Below are 12418 nucleotides of genomic sequence, written 5' to 3'. Positions count from 1 at the left end.
GGCAGCGAAAGGAGAAGGTCATGCACCAAATCTACTATGCAAGCAGAACACTGAGTGGTGCCCAACTAAGTTACACAATGACCGAGAAGGAGATGCTAGCAGTAGTGTCCGTATTTGATAAATTCAGGTCATACCTGATAGGTTAGAAGGTAATTTTTTATATTGACCATGCTGCTCTCAGGTACCTAATTGAGAAGAAGGAATCAAAGTCGCGCCTGATTCGATGGGTGCTGCTACTTCAAGAATTCAACCTGGAAATCCATGACCGAAAGGGAATGGAGAACCAAGTGGCTGATCACTTGTCCAAGTTGGAAGGAGCGGAGAAGAAGGTTGAGGTAGAAGAGATGTTGTAAACTTTCCTAGATGAACAACTGTTGGCCACAAGCCTTGAGGTAGCTCCATGGTATGCAAATATTGCAAACTACCTGGCGATCGGTATTATCCCCCATGACATATCCTCTGTATAAAAGAAAAAGTTCTTCTGTGATTGTCGAATGTACTTTTAGGATAAGATTTATCTGTTCAGGATTTATGCTGATAAGGAGATGTATTCCCGCGATAGACCAATCTTCTATTTTGTAGGCTTGTCATGCATCCCTATATGGTGACCATTTCGAGGGAGTAAGGACAGCTGCAAAAGTATTGGAGTTAGGCTTCTACTAGCTGACATTTCTCAAAGATAAACGCTTATGGGTGAAGGATTGTGATGAATGCCAACGGACCAGGAATATTTCCCGCCAACATGAGATGCCCATCAACCCAATTCAAGAGATGTATGGGGAGTGGATTTCATAGGGCCTTTTGTCAGCTCATATTGCAAAAAGTACATACTTGTAGTTGTGGACTATGTGTCAAAATGGGTAGAAGTTGTGGCACTCCCTACAAATGATGCAAAGAGAGCCATTGATTTTTTGAGAAAGAATAAATTCACTCGGTTTGGCACTCCAAGGGAAATAATCACTGATGGAGGCACTCACTTCTACAACCGAGCCTCCACAAAGTTGTTAGAAAAATATGGTGTGCGCCACAAGGTTGCCATCCCATATCACCCTACAAACGAGTGGGCAAATGGAGGTTTCGAACAGAGAGATAAAGAGTGTTTTGACAAAGATCGTGAATGCTACAAGAATGGACTGGGCGAGAAAGTTAGATGATGCACTCTAGGCCTATTGTACAACTTTGAAAACTCCAATTGGCATGTTTCCATATAAATTAGTCTTTGGGAAGGCGTGTCACTTACCCGTGGAGTTAGAGCATAGAGCTTTGTGGGAATTGAGACAGCTGAATCTCGATATAGAAGTTGCAGGTACAAGTAGAGTCAAGAAGTTGCATGAGCCTGATGAGTTCCATTACCATGCTTTTGAGAGCACAAGGCTATACATGGAGAGAATGAATATGATGCATGACAAAAATATTCTTGAGCGAAGTTTTAAACATGGAGATGTGGTATTGCTATACAATTCGAGATTAAAGTTGTTTCCGGGCAAGTTGAAGTCAAGATGGTCAGGACAATTTCGTGTGGTAGAGATGCATTCAACAGGAGCCATCGATATTGCATCGGAAGATGGCTCCCGCAAGTTCAATGTAAATGGGAAAAGACAAAAACATTATCAAGGCATGGCTGAGGAAGATAATATGATCTCGACCTTGTACTTGAAAGATCCTTGATAAGGGATAGCCCGAGTCATGCTGCGACGTTAAATCAAGAGCTTCTTGGGAGACAACCCATGGCTTTGTTATATTTTGTCGTGCCACGGCATTAAATCAAGAGCTTGTTGGGAGGCAACCTAATTTTCGTATTTTTCTTTATTTTCCTTGCTTGATTTGAAATTGTGAAAGTATTGACATGTTTATGAATGTTGCGGAATGAGATTGTGCAAATTGGAATTATTTGGCGTGAAGAAATCATGAGAAAGGCCAAAAGGGGCTAAATTTAAATGGCTGTAAAAAATGGCCAGCACTGTACTTGTCAAAATTCGCGCCTCGCGCGAAGGTAGATGCGGTCCTAGGACAGCCAAATGAAAAAAAATAGTGAAGTCTGCCCATGGAACGATTGACTTTGGAAAAATTGCAAAGCTGAAAAAATGGCCAGTTTGGTCGCGTCTGCGCCAGCGAGCTGCATGCTCGTGGACGAGCCAATCTTGCAACCAGCTTTCGCAGGCCCATCGCGCGACTTTCTGCGCGACTTTTTTTCTTTCTCCGTTCGTTTATTTTTTCTTTCCTTTTTGTCCTCCTAGGTTTGTCCTTCTTCTTTATTTCTTTTTCTATTCCCATCCCACGAAGCCTTCTTCTTCGGTATTCCCCCAAACGCCCCAGCCCTCTCTCCCGTTCCTTTACTTGTCCCCCCACTGGATGCGAGAGCAGTTCACTGTGCTTCTCGAGGTTATTCGTGAATGGAGATAGATACGACACATTGGAGTCCAGACATACTTTGAGGAGCCGGGAGATGCAGAGTTATCTGCTTTAAGTGCTACTGATGGCACTGCTATTGAGGAGCCAACGAAGGTTCGAGAGGTGGCTATGGGGGATGCTGCTCCGACTAGGGAGGTGAGTTGATAGTAGTAGTCGACACATCAGGCGTTGCATTGGAGGATCCATCAACATTACGGACCGAGGTTCGCTATCGATCCTCCCCACAGCCTGAGATATGATGAGGGAATTTCTGACACCCACTCTATTATTGTTCGTTTATTTAATGTTTTTGTTATATTATGCAATTGGGGACAATGCACTCTCTTAAGTGTTGGGTGGGGGTGTCAGAATTTTATTTTTGTTGCATGTATTTAATTGTTAGTGATATATTTTATTATGATCACACTTAAGGCCATTGTAAGTGTATAATTGTAGTTAGCATTTTATTGGCGTAATCTCGGGTTTTTTTTCAACTACGTTAGTTTCTCGAGGATGCCATTTTCTTGAACCAGGTAGTCTTAAATAGTTTTTCTTTCTCAAACTTTGTGAAAGAATTTGTGTACGTTGCCCGACGATAGATTGCCTAGATAGCTTTTTGAGGGTTTAAAGTCTAAAGAAAAAAATATATACAAAAAGATTTTTTTCTATTCTTTTCCTTTGTTTGTTTTGAATTGATATTGGAATGGGAAGAGATTGAGTATTCTTCTTGATGACATATTTTGTATCGGGCCTTAGACATCGAGCATTTGTTCTTAGTACTTTCCTCGTAATTCTTGCGAGTATGTGCCTTGAGAATATATGTGACTTTACTCTGGCTCTTGGGCTCATCTTGATATGTCCTATATGGTTTAATTTTATGATGAATGTGCTTAGCTGCTTTAACTTGAGAGTCGGGTCTGAACTGTCTTGAGTAGGTCATGTGCATTGTGCGAGGTGAAAAGCTTGAGTTGCACTTTGTGACATCCCAGTCTTGTCTAGAACTTGCCCCGTGTGTGAGTCGAAGCGAAATGATTAAGTATTGTTACGCTAGGAGATGATATAGGCATTTCTTTGATTGACCATTGAGCCACTTTATCCATCAGTGCTAATATTATCCATTGAACTCTTTTGAGCCTGTAGACCTTTTCTTTGGCACCCACATTACAAGCTAAATACCCTTTATTCTTAATCAAATCTTATTTACCCTTTACTTATGAAAGTACTTAAGTCACTACAAGAGTAAAGAGAGGGACCATGTAGCTTTAGAGTGGAACCATAGGAAGGCCAGAAGGCCCGTTGTGTTTAAAGAAATTACTAGCCAGAAACACCAAAATTAAGGGGAGTGTAAAAAAAAGGATTTTGAAGTACACCTCCCATGTATTGATCTGGGCTAGTGAGAGCATCTACGTGATGATATGCTTAAAGAAGAAAGGCCTAATCGTGTATTGGTCCATGGCATGACATTGACTTAGTCGTGATGAGAAGGTGTTTGAAGTGAAGTGTAGTGTATTAAAGTGCTTAGGAGGGATAGTCACTATTTTTTTCAAATATATCCTAATCACCCCTTAGCCTAAATTACAACCTATGAAGTCCTACTTGATCTGAGTCTGTGCGAACTTAAATTAGTCAAGTCTTACACTACGGACAAGCCTATGGTACGAACTTGGGTGGCATATGAGTTATTTTTGCGAGAGTGAGCGAATTCTTTCGATTGAAGAGAATTACGACACCTAAAGTGCTCACGATCGGTAGAGAATATCTAGACGAATTTATAGGAGACGTAGCGAGGAGGATTCCGATAAGAGGGAAAATTATAACCCTAGACCTTTTCCATCTTATCTACAACATTTGCTTTGTTAGTAATAAAATTATAACTTTTTAATTACCTTGCTTTTAGTTAGTAAATACTCAACTCATTATTCAATATTTCTGGAAGTTGATTACTTGAATTCTTGTGGAACTAGCTGTTGTGATTAGTAGGTTAATTGCCTATGGGATTCGACTCCGAATTTATAAATTGAATTATATTTGCAATGACCGCTCAATCCTTTTTATAAAACATAGTTGGGCATGATCAATAATTTATTTATATAGATTAATTAAGTAATAGTGAATTTGACCGTTTATTCGTATAAAGATCGCGTTATATTTTACCAAACCACACATGTGGAGCTTTTTGAGTTTTTATCTATGTAAATTGTCATGAAATTAAGCGAGTTCATAGAGAAAATTATTATTCGATTGAAGTTTGATAAAACTTACTTGCATCGGCTTTTTACAGCAAATCAATAGGTGCAAAACTTGTGTTTGTAAATAGATTCATTTTACTTAATCATAATTAATTAATAGATATTTTACTTAATAAATTCACTTAAGGATGCATATTTCAATCTTTCAGATGTCCATTGTTTGGATTAAACTCACATTTTACATATATTTAGAATTTAGAAAAAATTTCATAGCGGTGCCTCTTTTTTTTTTTTTTTTTTTTTCTATTTTCATATTATAATTTAAGGGAGCGGCTCTACTCCATTATAGTTAGATCCAATAAGAATCAATATAATTTTAAATGGACGCCACGTGCACTTAGTGGTATGAGATTCCAGACAATACAAAGAGTCAAGAACCGCAATGTTTTTAGGCAATATTGTGCTTTGATTTATTCCAAATGTTCTTACTTGTCGAACTTTGTTTTTGTTTTTGTGGTTGAGATTTGATAAATTATTTCAAGAATATCATAACCTTTAACGTGTTTGGATAAGTACTGAAATTAAAAAAAAAAAATTATTGAGTGTTTAGCAAACAAGTGTTGGTAATAACTTTTTCCTATTAAAATGATTGAAATATCTTTGAATTTGTTAATTTTAAGGAACTGACTATTACAAGATTTATAATTCTAAATTGATTCAAATAAAAAATATTTTAGATTTTTAATTTAAATTTCAATTCACTTTCAATTTAAACTGGTTATCTAAGATAAGCTTTACAACTATAAGTTACTTCTAATTTTAAATGTAGAAAAATGAGATTTTTTGGGACATTTTATTAGGTCTTAAAATTGGTAATCTCAGTTCGAATTTTTATTTAACTAGATAAAAGAATAGAAATATTTTTATCATAGTTTGATACATACAAGTATATATGGAATTCCTCAATTTTATACGTACTTTTTGCAACATATTTTTGCAATGCAAAAAATAAACTGCAATCACAATGTAAATATCGAGAAACATAATTTTAATGATGAATCTTCATCGATACAGTTCTGTTTGTTCCCTTGATTTTTCTTCCAAATTAATATCCATGATTCAAGGGCTGGATCAGCTTATCCTCGAACGTTGGATGATGCAAACCTCCCAGGATGTATTTGATCACTTTGAAAGTCGAGCATTGAGTGGATCTTCTTCACGAAGCATTTGATTATCAAGAAGAACACCTATTGATCGCGACATTGTCTTGATCTCTTTGTAAATATCCCGAGAATTTATGGGATTTTCTGAGATGACCTCAATTTTTGGGATCTTTTTTTAAGGGAGTATGTAACCCTTTTTACAAGAGTGACCTCGGGTTAGGGTAGAGTAGCCTCCAAGTTAGGGTATTAGAAAAGTAGCCTCCAAGCAACCTTAATAGACTCCTAGAATTTAAAGAGTCGTCTTGTAGTGTCTTAAATTTAGGATTTAGCCCAAATTCGTATGGGCTTGATCCGTCAAAATTTTGATGTCTACAAATTCTCTCTAATTCAAGGTTTTCGGGGTGAGGATTTTCCGAAACTTGAAGACGAGACTTGAAGTATTCGGCCATCACAACAGATGATTTTGAACCTTGTAGTTTTCTATTTGAAAGAAGACAAGATAAAGGGCAGAAGTGGTCCCACCAGGAGTGTAATGACCCGACCGGTCGTTTTGAGCTCTAGCGCAACGTTCGGCAGTTTGAGGCCATGCGTAGCTTCAGTTCAGGTATTATGACTTGTACACATGGTCGGAAATGAAATTCGAGAAGTTCGGATTTGATTTGAAAAGAAATTCTCATTGCAAAAGCATTAAGTTGGAAGAATTGATTAAGATTGGATTTTTGAGTAAACGATCTTGGAATAGGGATTTGAAGGTTTCAGCAGGTTCATATGATGATTTTAGACTTGGGAGTATGTTCGGATCGGGTTTTGGATGATCCAGGAGCGTTTCGGCGCCTATTGTGGAAGTTAGTATTTTTGAAGAATTTCATAAATTTGGGTTGTAGTGCATTTCAGTGTTATCGATGTCCGTTTGGGATTTTGAGTCTGGGAATAGCTCCATATGGTGCTTATGGTATTGAGGGCGCGTCCGGAAGTGGATTTGGAGGTCCGTAGGTCATTTTGGAGTCGTTTAGCGAAAGTTAGAAATTTGAAGGTTTTTGAGAAGTTTGACCGGAAGTGGACATTTTGATATCGGGGTCAGATTTCAATTCCAGAAGTTGGGGTAGGTTCGTAATGTCGAATATGGCTTGTGTGCAAAATTTGAGGTCAATCGGACGAGATTTGATAGGTTTCAGCATCAAATGTTGAAGTTTGAAGTTCTAAAGTTCATTAAGCTTGAATTGGGTTGTGATTTGTGATTTCGATGTTGTTTGATGGGATTTGAAGGCTCGACTAAGTTTGCAATGTGTTTTGGGACATGCTGGTATAATCGGATGAGGTCCTAGGGGCCTCAGATAGATTCCAGGTGATTAGCAGATCAAATTTGTAGTTTGAAGAAGAATTGAGGCTGTTGGCATGTGGTGTAACCGCACCTACGAGCTTTTGGTCGCAGGTGTGGAGCCACAGAAGCGGCCTAGAAGTTGCAGAAGTGAAGCAGGGCCGCCCAGGTAAAGTACCGCTGGAGTGGAGCCTTGGCCGCATCTGCGCAAGCGCAAAAGCAAAAATGAGGCTCGCAGAAGTAGCAATGGGCGCAAGTGCGAAGGAGCACCGCAGAAGTGGACGCGCAGAAGCGGCGAGGACTCCGCAGGTGTGGAAGTCGCTGGGCAGAACGCATTAAATAGCGGGGTTTGGCCATTCTTGGGCGAGTTTTGGAGCTTTTGAGAGGGGCTTCTACCTAGCAACTTGGAGGTAAGTTAATCCCACCTATTATAAGTTAAATACTTGGATTATATCTAGATGTTAACATAACAATCTTGGGGAATTAGTGAAAATTTGGGATTTTGAAGAAAAACTTAGAAATTGGTATTTTCGGATGTTGACCACGAATTTAGGCATAGAATTGAAAACAAATTATATATTTGAGTTCGTGGGGTTATGGGTAAAATTTTGTCTCTAAAACATTTCGGAATCCGGACACATGGGCCTGAGGATGATTTTTATCGACTTTTCGTTCAGGTTAGAAATTATTATAAATTGGATTATAATAAGTATTCAAGCGTATATTAATGAGTTTGCATAATTATTGGCAAGTTTTGGAGCGTTGAGCATCGATTTGGGTCGCCGGAAGGGCTTGGGAGCCGGTTATGGAACTTCGGAGCGAGGTAAGTCTCCTTTCTAATCTTGTGAGAGGGAATTAACCCCATAGGTGAACTAAATTATTATGTATTTCTATTTGTGAGGGCTACATATGCACGAGGTGACGAGAGTTCGTACGTAGCTACTAGCTATGCCTATGTACGGGTAGTTTTAGGCTTACATCATGCCTTGTTGATATTGTTATTGATTTATGATCATTGTTGCCTTTAGAGGGAGCGAGATTGACTTTGCTTATTGAATATCTTGAAAAGAGTTGAAATTGAAGAATTTAATATTTAAAAGGTTTCATTTGAACTTCATAATTTCGAAAGAATTGAGGAATATTATAATGGCTTAAGAAATCTATGTGTATCTGTGTCGCATGTATGTTTCGCGAGCGGGGTAATTTCCTTAAAAAGCTACAAGGTGAATTTCCCTCATTTTGAAAAGAATTAAGAAAGAGATATGATTTTAAATGTTAAATTTATATTCAATTGGGTCACAAGTATTATTCGCGAACGGGATAATTTCTTAAATTTATATTTGACAGCGTCACATGTATAATTCGCCAGCGGGGACAGCATCACATGTATGATTCGCAAGCGGGGAAACAGATGCATCTATGGTTTCCGCCGTTCGACCCTCGACAGTGCATAGTTTACATTTATGTTGGATCGGGCCAAATGTCCTCGGTGAAAATTATGTGTGCTAATATAACTGGAAACCCTTTCTATAATTGGTATAAATTCATTGTTGAGAGATCATTTTGTTATAAATGAAGGAAGTGTTTTGGGGTTTCCTTAATAAAATGAAAGAATTGTTCAGCTCTCTTCTCGTTCTGAGTTTTGTTGTTATCTCTACATATCATTTTAAATTAGAAATTCATATTATGATATTATTGGACCACTAGTAAGTGTCGAAGTCGACCTCTCGTCACTACTCTTCGAGGTTAGACTAGATACTTACTGGGTACGCTTTGTTTTCGTACTTACACTACACTTGCTGTGCATTTTTGTTGCACATGCACATGTATGTCTAGTGGGCACAACGACATGGTTGATACGGAGATTCAGGTGAGTTGCATCTCTCGAGATGACCCGCAACCAGCAGAGTCTCCTTCAGAGTATTGGTATTTCCCTTTCTATCCAAATTATATTCCGGATAGTTGTTGTATTTTATTTTATTCCTTAGTAAACGCTCATGCACTTGTGAGACCGGGTTTTGGGATGATTATGGGTTATTCAGTATTTAAATTGTTAAAAAATTATTATTTATTTTGTAAAGTCCATCTTTTACCAGTTAAATTGAAGAAAAATTATGATTTCAAAAAGAAAAAAAATACTAAAACGAGAACTAAATTGATTATTTAATGTTGGCTTGCCTGACATTGGTGTTCGGCGCCATCACGATTTTTAATGGAATTTGGGTCATAAAAGGCATGCCAATATGTTTGCAACTTATTTTTGTTATATAAAAAAAAACTACGATCACAATAAATATGGAGAAACATAATTTATTGATGAATCTTCATGGGTACAATTCTGTTTGTTCCCTTGATTCTTCCTCCAGATTGTTCTCCGTGTTTAGAGGGCTGGATCAACTTATTCTCGAACATAGGATGATGCAAACCTCCAATATGTATTTTATCTCCATGAAAGTCGAGAACTATGTGGATCTTCTTCTTGATGTATTTTATTATAAAAAAGAATACTTATTGATCACGACATTATTTTATGTCTTGATCGCCCAAATTCGTATGGGATTGATCTGTCAAAATTTTGATGTCTACAAATTCTCTCTAATTCAAGGTTTTCCGGGGTGGGAGTTTGCCGAAACTTGAAGACGAGACTTGAAGTATTCGGCCATCGCAACAGATGATTTTGAACCTTGTAGTTTTCTATTTGAAGGAAGAACAGATGAAGGGGTAAACTGGTCCCACTAGGCGTGCCAATATATTTACAACTTATTTTTGTAATATAAAAAAAACTACGATCACAATAAATATGGAGAAACATAATTTTATTGATGAATCTTTGTGGGTACAATTCTATTTGTTTCCTTGATTCTTCCTCCTGATTGTTCTCCATGATTCGAGGACTGGATCAGCTTATTCTCGAACATAGGATGATGCAAACCTCCAAGATGTATTTTATCTCCATGAAAGTCGAGCACTGTGTGGATCTTCTTCTTGATGTATTTTATTATCAAGAAGAACACCTATTGATCACGACATTATTTATGTCTTGATCACCCAAATTCATATGAGCTTGATCCGTCACAATTCTAATGTCTACAAATTCTTCTCTAATTCAAGGTTTTCCCGGGTGGGAGCTTGTTATTTGAAGATGAGACTTGAAGTATTCGATCATTGCAACAAATGATTTTGAACCTTGTAGGTTTCTATTTGAAGGAAGAACAGAACTGGTCCTACTGGGCGTGCCAATTTATTTGAAACTTATTTTTGTAATATAAAAAAACTACGATCACAATAAATATGTAAAAACATAATTTTATTGATGAATCTTCATGGGTACAATTCTGTTTGTTCCCTTGATTCTTCCTCCAGATTGTTCTCCGTGATTCGAGGGCTGGATCAGCTTATTCCTGAACATAGGATGATGCAAACCTCTAAGATGTATTTTATCTCCATGAAAGTCGAGCAGTGTGTGGATCTTCTTCTTGATGTATTTTATCATCAAGAAGAACACCTATTGTTCACGACATTATTTTAGGTTTTGATCGATTTGTGAATATCCTAAGAATTTATGGGATTTTCTGAGATGACCTCAATTTTTGAGATCCTTTTTTAAGGGAATATTTAACCCTTTTTATAAGAGTGACCTAGGGTTAGGGTAGAGTCGCCTCCAAGTTAGCGTATTAGAAAAGTATCCTCCAAGTAAACCCTAATAGACTCCTAGAATTTAAAGAGTCGTCTTGTAGTGTCTTGAATTTAGGATTTAGCTCAAATTTCATATGGGTTGATCCGTTAAAATTTTAATGTCTAAAAATTCCCCCTAATTCAAGGTTTGCTCGGGTGTAGGCTTGTCGAAACTTGAAGACGAGACTTTAAGTATTCAACCGTCGTGATAGTTGATTTTGAACCTTGTAGTTTTCAATTTGAAGGAGGGCAGAAATGGTCCCACTAGGCGTGCCAATTTATTTTCAACATACTTTTGCAATAAAAAAATAAACTGAAACCACAATATAAATATGGAGAAACATAATTTTAATGATGAATCTTCATCGATGCAATTCTGTTTGTTTCCTTGATTTTTCCTCTAGATTATTCTACGTGGTTCAAGGGCTGGATCAGCTTATCCTCGAACGTTGGATGATGCAAGCAAACCTCCCAGGATGTATTTGATCACTATGAAAGTCGAGCATTGAGTAGATCTTCTTATTGAAGTATTTTATTATCAAGAATAACACCTATTGATCGCGATATTATTTTATGTCTTGATTTCTTTGCAAATATCCCGATAATTTATGGGATTTTTTGAGATGACCTCAATTTTTGAGATCCTTTTTTAAAGGAATATGTAACCTTTTTTTATAAGAGTGACCTAGGGTAAGGGTAGAGTAGCCTCCAAGTTAGCGTATTAGAAAAGTAGCCTCCAAGCAACCCTAATAGACTCCTAGAATTTAAAGAGTCGTCTTGTAGTGTCTTGAATTTAGGATTTAGCCCAAATTTTGTATGGGTTGATTCGTTAAAATTTTAATGTCTACAAATTTCACCTAATTCAAGGTTCACCAGTGTCATGACCCAAAACCCATAACAGGTCACGATGGCACCTAACGCCACTGCTAGGCAAGCCAACGGCGACCATCTAAGCAATATCCATTTTAATTCTTTTTAAATACAGGAATTTTATTAAATAAATAGAATAAAATTTGGCACTCATAGAAACTTATGCCTTTCTTTACCAATTTTTGAATATAAATATATCATATGGTGAAATGATAATAATAATATGAAATACAATAGTGAACATCCATTAGGAACCATCAAAACTTGGTGTCACAAGTGCATGAGCATCTACTAGAAAGTATAATAACAATACAACATCTGTCTGGAATATACGATAGATGGGATAAAGTAAATAATTATGATGAAGACTCTGTGTGCTGTGAATCGTAACATGAAATGCAGCTCACCATAAAGTCCCCTCGACAGCTGCGCCTACGTGCCCAAGTGAACACCAAATGAACCTGTCAGATCCTGCATATTTACTGCAGAAGTACAGCATGAGTACGTAAATTAACGCGTACCCAGTAAGTATCTAGCCTAACCCCGAAGAGTTAGTGACGAAGGATCGACATTGACACTTACTAGTGGTCCAGTAAATCAAATATAATAAAGTAGCCAAGTATGAAATATGGTAAGTAAACAATGAGTATAGATATAGGCAAATAATACGGTCTACAGCTGAACAACGAATACAAAGTTCTCAATTATCAGATACCTCCTAAAAGGGAATATGTAATGGTCAATACCAAATCAACAATCACATCTCAAGTCAGGAAACTCATGAGTACGAGGACTCCTTGTCAAGTATTACA

General features: G+C 37.3%; 1 protein-coding gene across 1 annotated transcript; it reads left to right on the top strand.

Moving 5' to 3' along the window:
- Positions 1-1197: 1197 nt before the first annotated feature.
- Positions 1198-1668, top strand: LOC138889388 (uncharacterized). The gene has a single exon (XM_070172692.1). The coding sequence runs from the start codon at positions 1198-1200 to the stop codon at positions 1666-1668; it is 471 nt and encodes a 156-aa protein (XP_070028793.1).
- Positions 1669-12418: the final 10750 nt, after the last annotated feature.

The sequence above is a fragment of the Nicotiana sylvestris genome, chromosome 4 (genome assembly GCF_000393655.2).
Source record: "Nicotiana sylvestris chromosome 4, ASM39365v2, whole genome shotgun sequence".
Lineage (NCBI taxonomy): Eukaryota > Viridiplantae > Streptophyta > Magnoliopsida > Solanales > Solanaceae > Nicotiana > Nicotiana sylvestris.
The sequence above is the reverse complement of the archived record's forward strand: the minus strand, read 5'-3'. Positions and strand labels throughout refer to the sequence as shown.